The 7,933-nt window shown below is 40.3% G+C and overlaps 1 protein-coding gene across 10 annotated transcripts; it reads right to left on the bottom strand.

Annotated features, from left to right (window-relative positions):
• LOC137743713 (putative disease resistance RPP13-like protein 1) lies at positions 1 to 7,663 on the bottom strand. 10 transcript variants are annotated; one of them, XM_068483659.1, is made up of 10 exons: positions 3,650 to 7,663; positions 3,461 to 3,556; positions 3,065 to 3,136; positions 2,439 to 2,640; positions 2,156 to 2,318; positions 1,970 to 2,044; positions 1,590 to 1,712; positions 1,313 to 1,444; positions 571 to 1,155; positions 1 to 381 (listed from the first exon to the last, which is right to left on the bottom strand). In XM_068483659.1, exon 1 carries the CDS (start codon positions 7,604 to 7,606, stop codon positions 3,692 to 3,694), a length of 3,915 nt encoding a protein of 1,304 aa, XP_068339760.1. In that variant the 5' UTR covers positions 7,607 to 7,663; the 3' UTR covers positions 1 to 381; positions 571 to 1,155; positions 1,313 to 1,444; positions 1,590 to 1,712; positions 1,970 to 2,044; positions 2,156 to 2,318; positions 2,439 to 2,640; positions 3,065 to 3,136; positions 3,461 to 3,556; positions 3,650 to 3,691. The 10 variants fall into 10 exon arrangements, with proteins under 10 accessions (XP_068339760.1, XP_068339751.1, XP_068339755.1 ...); XM_068483650.1 differs by lacking the exon at positions 1,970 to 2,044 and having other exon boundaries at positions 2,073 to 2,318; positions 2,964 to 3,136; XM_068483654.1 differs by lacking the exon at positions 1,970 to 2,044 and having other exon boundaries at positions 2,073 to 2,318; positions 2,439 to 2,635; positions 2,964 to 3,136.
• Between the last annotated feature and the right edge of the window lie 270 nt (positions 7,664 to 7,933).

Here is a 7,933-nt window from a genome sequence, read left to right as displayed (position 1 = left end):
GAAAGGAAGTATGAAACTATATTGTCAATTGATTTTTGAAATGCATACACGAAATATTTCAGAATTTGATGTTTTGAATCACATTACAAAGACTACAATGGGAAAATCGACTTTAACCACCGTAACATATTACAAAAATGAAATACAAAATATTCAGAACAAGCAAGACTTTTCAAAGAAAATGAAAGTAAACAAAGCTTAGTTAACTTAGCAAAGCTTGTAATTTTTGAACCTTTCCCTTTCTCCTCCATGCGACGATTGTTCTTGTAGAAAAACGAAATGTTATATACAGTGGTCATTTAACCCTCCTCTCCCCTGGCAATGATTGGCAAACTTGGGAAGCTTGCGTACGAAAAGCTCTCCATGAGAAGCCATTGTGTCCTGCGAAAAAAAATAATAATTCAGAACTTAAGACTTGTTAAGATTCACAGAATGAGAGTCTAATGTCTGCCTATACGATGATCTGCAAAGTATTTGAAACAATATGCATGCTATGTTTCTCATATTTATTTCTTTTTCTTTATTTTTATATTTGTGCAACCATGAAAGTTAATTGGACGCAAACTATACCTGACTTCGATTTGAGAGTTGAGAGGGAAATGTCAGAAAACAAAGTATTTCCGAAGAAAAGAGCTCTCTTATGATCAGGTCTCTGCCTATCCATATGCAAGAAATCTGAGATATCTTGGCCCAATCTTCTGCCGTACGTCTTGTTGTACCTTTTCTCCAGGGCGAACATTGGTGGATTTCCAGCAAAGAAACAGATGGTGGCAAACCCTCTTCTGGAAGGCATAGGGAACTGTCACACCCCCAAATATATAGCTTTTGACGAGAAGTGAGGTTTTGAAGTAGTCCCTCTCCTGGCAAATACTCCAGACCTGGGCAGCTTTCAGTTCATAGCTCTTGAAGAGAAGTGAAGTGTCGAAGTCCTTTTCTGTCCTTTGCTTCCAAGTAGTTTGGACAGATCACAAGTGCCTAAATTGTTTCATGGCTATTCTAATGTCCTCGCCTGCAAAACCGGCTGCTCCATTTTATGAATGACTTGTGTTGTTGGAATTTGAACAGTGAAATACGTGGAAGCAGCACTGCATCGTAAAGATGTTGGGTCTGTGCAGCTGTGCTACTTCTTGTCACCTTTAGGCAAGCCTTTGTACCCTGTGGTGGAAAAAAGCATCACACTATTAAAAAATGGAGAACATTCAACCATATGAACTGTGATTCTCACAACGTCTCATTTTTTCCCTTGTTCGCTAAATTCTATGTTGATGATGAAGAAAAAGAATGAAAGGAAAAGAAACGTGAGAAAGCACACCTCCACATCTTCTGTCTAAAGATCCAATTACGTGCGGCTTTCCATTTTTGCTGCGAATTTATGGCCAGGTTTACAAGAGCATAACGTATCTCCGCAAGCTTGATGGTCCCCGGATAAAGAAAATGAGACAACCTGCCAGTTTGTGCCACCTATATTAGGCTTCTGTAGTTCAAAATAAGCAATACAATAACAATAAACTGCAGTTCCAACTGGAAAAATCAACATTTAGAGTCCTCCAGAAATTAGAGGCAGGGGAAAAGGATACAAAGACGTTTACCTCCATCTGTTTTCTAACACTCCTACTACATATGAAATTTTGAAATGCCTGCTTCTTGTGATAGCTATTCAATATGGATGTCATCTCGGATGCTTTTGCCTTACATATCAGCTCAACAAACTCCTAAATACAGAGATGAAAGTAAAATTCAATGGGCACATTGATGATAAAGAATGAACAAAACTAACTATTACGGTTTTAAATAGATCCAATTATTGTTGCTTCGTAAATTAATTCTCTCTAAGAAGTATATGATTTGTAAATTATATTAACATGAGATTTTTTTTATTTTTTTTTATTTTTTATTTTTTAAATGGTATGCAAACTACATAAAACAGGGATACTGTGAAGGAACAAAACTGAAACATATATTCAGCTACCCTTTGTTAAAACGAAGCATCATATCATCTGCATAAGATGGTCCATGGTAAGAGAGAATGTAAATTAAAGCTCATCTGCAGTATTCAACTAAAGATCTATTACCAGTTCACATTCGTAAAGAAAAGCATAGATACACCAACTTGAAGATGATAATCGCATTGAACGAAGATGAGATAGCAGGCCACCGTATTCAAACCACGCCCATATGACAAAGAAATATATCATCCCGGGGTTCCATCATCTTCCTTTAGAGGTGCATCATCTTCAAGCCAAAAATGCTTGGGAAATTGATGTGAGCTAACATCCATTGCCTCAGACAATCGCCTCTTAAGTTCCACAATAAGGACTCTGCAGCAATTATGAATTTGTGTTTGTAAAGAAACTCATCCGCACCAACATAAAAGCCACCATATAAAAACGAAATCAGAATGATTAAAAAAAAGAAAAAATCGTCCAAGGGTTACTTACATGATATATCTCTTGCACCAGCGTGAAGATCACTAGGACATCAGAAGAAAACTATTAAAGCATGCCACGGCTGTTTACTCATGCCAGACAGGCCCAGTAATTGATGCAAGCTAGCATCTGTTCCCTTGGGTAATTCTACTTTACAGTTCCACACCACAGTTAGCTCGCTGCCGCATCCACAAAGGCCATAAATGAGTCTGTCCTGTCACATTGTATTAACAGATACTTAGGATTGATTTTACAAGAGTCTTGATAACTAATGCTGATTCACGCAACTGAGAAATGGTAAAAAGAATACAGAACAGTTGAATAATGCATCAATAATACACATGAGCTACTGAGAAACTTATCTGCAGCTTTGATTCTCAAAACTTTCAAAAACATTTCCTCTTCTCTGCCCCTCCCTCCCCACTCACTCCCTCCCTCCCTCCCTCCCTCCCTCCCTCTCTCTCTCTCTCTCATCAACAAGTTTATGTTGGAGATAAATAAAAAGAATGAAACGAAACGAAACATCAGAAAACAGACCTCGAAAGATTTATCTGCACACATCTTTCCATTTGTCAACTATGATTATATGATTGGAACCACAAGAGCATAAAGTATCTACGCAAGCATCAATCTGGTACCTGAATAAAGAAAACGAGACAGCCTGCCCAATGGAGGAGGAGGAAAGTGTGGATGCAAGTTTGTGTAGGCTTCTGCAGACCAAAATAAGCAGCATTGATGGTTTTTATTATTTTTGATATACGAAACATGCATGCTTTCAATAAGACATGAATGAAATCCGAAACCAGAATGTGGATGCAGAGACGTTAACATATAACAGCACTGTTTTTCCCTAAAGTCCAGGAATAAACATATTCCAAAAGTTCTGGGTCAAAAAATTGTGAGTTTTCGAACTACTATATATTCTATAAGTTGACAAAGAATACTTGACAAAGAAAATGGGGGAGATGAGAAACAAATTGCAAAATTTTGTAATTTCTGAAATGTTAATACATTATTCGGTTATGAAAGAGCACCTATACATGTTGCACTTTTGATGCTTACTATGCTGGATTGATCCTCTTCATACCATCCGAAAATGTTAAAGATGTAGCGATAATGTGTCTTCCTTCCTGCAAAGAAATATTTGATCAATATGCTATGATTCTTATTTCTGTTATGTCTTTTATTTTTCAAACTATTGAAGTTAATTAGATGCAAAATACCTGAGAGTGAAATGCCACAACTTTGTATGAGAGAGACAGAGCTCATATGATCACTTCGTCGTTTATCCATATGCAAGGAATGTGAGATATCTTGGCCCAATCTTCTCCTTTCTTATCCTCGTACCTTTTCTCCAGGGTGGAACAGGAGGAGATCACCAGGCAAGAAAGAGAGGGCGGCAAACCGTTTTCTGGCAGGAATTGGAGTTTTGGACACCAAGAAATTCGTAGCTTTTGAAGAGACGTGAGGTGTAGAAGTCCCTCTGCTGGAAGGAATTCCAGACTTGGGCAACGATCAATAGTTAGATATTGAAGAGAAGTCAGGTGTTGAAATCCCTCTCGTGGCAGGAATTCCAGGCTTGGGCAATCTTCAATAGTTAGATATTGAAGAGAAGCAAGGTGTCGAAGTACTTTTACGTCCACCACCGATGTCAGACTTGATAGTCCAGCGATGCGGAGACCGTTAAGGGTAGTAGGGAGCAGGAGCTGTTCCTTGAGCAACGGTGCCCAGATCTCGCCAGCAATTGTAAATTCTTGAAGGGAGACAAGTCCTTGTAATCCCCACTCCACTGAAGGCTTCACTTTGTCGCAAATTGTAACTTTAAAATATTGCAGGTTGGGAGGCAAACCCCCTTGGGCAAATGATACCAGATTTGGAAGATCGTATAATCCCAATCGTTCAAGGGCGGTGAGGGTGCGAATTCGTTCGGGGAACGACTTCAAATTCTTGCATCCACTGACTGTCAATCCTCTCAAGTTGGGAGTGGGCAATCCTCCGTCCGGGAAAGACGCCAGATTTGGACAGTTGTAGATTCGCAGCTCATTGAGATGGCTTAGGTTCTGATCAACTCCTTCAATAGAAAAGGATTCCAGATTCTCACAACCACGGATTTCAAGAGTTGAAAGTTTGGGGAAAACGCCCAACGGGAAGGACCTCACTGAATGAAAACTGTTGTGCATAAACAAAGACTCAAGTGATGTCAATTCGGCCATCATCTCATGAGATAAGAACTCTAATGACGACACGGTTGGGCAATCACTGAAAGTCAAACTTCCAAGATATTTCATTTTGGGCAGGCACTGTATTGCATCAAAATTAGAAATTACAAGTGTGGACAAGAACTTCTTCTCTACTCTCTCTATTAATGGTAACAGACCTGGGCATCCTTCAATAACTATTTCCGATGAATTCTGTAAAAGTGTTTTCAAGCATGGAAGACGATTGGGCAAGTATCCTCTCAGCTTCGGACAATTCCTTATTATCATCTTCTGGAGACAAGGAAAGGGCTGAAGTACAGAAGCTCCACTTGGACTCGGTCGCCAATTCTCCCACTCTTCCCACTCCGGCATCTCCTCAAACTCCAGCGTCTTCAGAGACCGAAAGGGCTGAATTACAGAAGCTCCATTAAGATCACCATAGAATTCAACACCAACCGTTTTAACAAATTTCATCCTTTTGATACGTAGCTCTTTAAGAGTGGGCAGCTGCCCAAAACTTGGCAAGGACAAACAATACTTACAATCACTGATCCACATGAACTGTATGTTCGAGAAGGAATTAGAGCTTCCTAACCAAATTGGGAAGCTGGTTCCTCCATAGAATCTGATAGTCAGTTTCTCCAAATTTGCAGAAGGTTGGAGCTTGTCAAGCACATCTCTCTCCTTTTGGGAATCATCGGCTTCCTCATCACCCCATGCCAACTCTAAGTCATTGAGTTCTTTCTTATTCTTCAAATTGGCTTCCAATACATCCACAACATGAACTCCATTGTGCAGATTTGAAATACGAAGTCTTCCTTGAAGATGCTGCAACTCCCTTAATTCTCCAATGCTAGATCCGGTATATTTCCCCACAACAAAATCAGTTAATGTTCTCAAACTCTTTAGTCTTCCAATTTCCACTGGCATCCCTTCTATCTTTGTTCCACTGACATCGAGGTAATGCAAACTACTCAATTCCCTCATATCTGCAGGTAATTTAGTAAGGGAGCTGCAACCTGCCAACGTTAACGTCCGTAAATTTATCAATTTTCTCATGTCTGCTGGCAGTTCAATGAGATTAGGACAATCTGACAGCAGTAACGTCTGCAAATTGTAGAGAGTGCAAACTGCACCAGGTAAGTTTACAATTGCTGTCTCGGATAGATCCAGGTAGCGCAGGTGAATGAGATTGCCCACAGAATCAGGTACTTCAACAACATTTTTATAACGGGACAATGATAAAACCCGTAAACGTTTCAGGGATGGCAACAAATCATGTAGAAACTTTTTACTTATGCAGAAGAAGAACAATTCATATATTGAGATAGGTAGGAAGGTCCGCAGACACTTAGCCCCATTTAATGGCTCAAATTTTTTAGCAGCATCAATTTCTCCCCTAGCATATGACAAATGACGAAGTCTTTTAACTTCTTGTGATTCCCTTTCTTCCAACCTGAGAAAAAATCCCCTAGACATGAATTGACCCAAGTCGTTAAGAAGATCATGCATTGTGAAACCATACTCCCCTGATTTTTGAAGTAGTGATCGTGATAAAAGTTCATCAAAGTAACTTCTAGCCGTCTCTTCCATTCTTTTCCCATTGAAACCTTGTGGAATGAAACCTTCTGCCATCCAAAGTAGAACCATAGCTTCCTTCTTGAACTGATAGTCTTTTGGAAATAGTGAACAATACACAAAGCATCGTTTCAACTGAGCAGGAAGATAATGATAGCTCAACCGTAGGGCTGGAAGGATACCACTTTCATCACAAGGTAGCTCCCAAAGACTGCTATTTAATAACATGTTCCATTCCTTGAAGTCTCTCTGGCAACGTAATAGACCCCCGAGTGTTTCTGCTGCTAAAGGCAACCCATTGCACTTGCGTGCAATTTTCTGGCCAATTTCTTCCAAAGTTGGATGTGCGTTGTGGTTTTTGTTTCCAAATGCATGGTTTGCAAGTAACATCCAACAATCTTCGTGCGACAAAGGCTCCAAGTGTTGAATGGGAACATTATTCATGTGAGATGCCACCTTTCCGCTTCGTGTTGTCACGATGACTTTACTTCCCCTTGCCCCGGAAGTAAAAGGAGCTTGCAAGCGCTTCAATTCAGAATAGTTGTCATACCAAAGATCATCCAACACAAATAAGAATTTCTTTCCCCTCAGTTGTTCTCTAAGTTCAACTTGAAGCAAATTCAAATCTGTCATGTTACAAGGTTTTGAAGTGACCGACTCGAGAAGAGTTTTAGTCACCCTAATAGCATCATAATCTTCTGAAACACATGCCCAAGATCTAAGGGTAAAGTGCTCGTTCACCTTATCATCGTTGTAAAGGGCTCGAGCAAGGGTCGTCTTGCCAACCCCGCCCATACCAACAATGGTGAGGATAGATACATCATCCTCGCTCGCATCATCAGAGAACAAGACTTTTGATAAATTTTCTTTATCTTCGTCTCTTCCATATACAAAAGGTTCATGAATCAAGGAAGTTGTTGGAGTTCTTTGTGAAACCTTCCTCCCAACAACTTCTGTAAGACCAAGGGCAACTTTCTGTTGCACAAAGTCATCCAGCCTTTGTAATAACCCTTGTATCTCAACATTCATGCTTTGATAAAAATGATTAGGAGAAGTAGAGAAGAAGTTCCACACCTTGTTGGATAATTTCTCGGTTTGACCTTCACCTTCCACCTTGCATCGCAGAGCTTCAGTGTCGATCTCATCCAGCAAGTCCTCCGCGTCCAAGACAGCATGCTTGAGCTCGTCCAGCCAGTCTCTCACAGCAGGGTTTGAAATTTGCTTCTCTTCCGCATCGTTGAGCACTGCATAAAGGGTGAGCAGCGTCCTCTTCAGTTTCATGAGGAGTGGTTCATCCAGCTTCTTCTGCCGGAACAAGTCACCGAAGTCGGCTGAAGCAATTCTGTCACACAGCACCTGGATGGAAGCGGAGATAAAAGCCTCTCCAATCAAAGCGGCAGCCATTTTTCTCTTGGTTGCTTAGTTAGCTAGTAGCTCAATGTAGAAGAAAGCCTTTTGAGATTGTAATTATTGATGCATCCAAATTCGTAATGAACTTGTGATTGGTCAGTTGACCAAAAAAGAACTTGTGATTGGTCTGTTGACCATGACCTTGTGATTGGTCTGTAATTAGTCTTTTGGTTCAAAAGTTGTCCCATGGATCCAGATCTGGATCTTTTTATTGGTAGCCTACAACATCGTGGCCGTTGATTAAAAGTGGATGCAAATCGTGCGGCCATTAAATTTTTTAACTTGCACAAACGGCGAGGCGTTGCTTAACGGTTTCCAGCT

The sequence above is a fragment of the Pyrus communis genome, chromosome 8 (assembly GCF_963583255.1).
Source record: "Pyrus communis chromosome 8, drPyrComm1.1, whole genome shotgun sequence".
In the NCBI taxonomy this organism is placed as follows: Eukaryota; Viridiplantae; Streptophyta; class Magnoliopsida; order Rosales; family Rosaceae; genus Pyrus; species Pyrus communis.
Note: the sequence above shows the minus strand (reverse complement) of the source record. Positions and strands in the feature narration are given on the sequence as shown.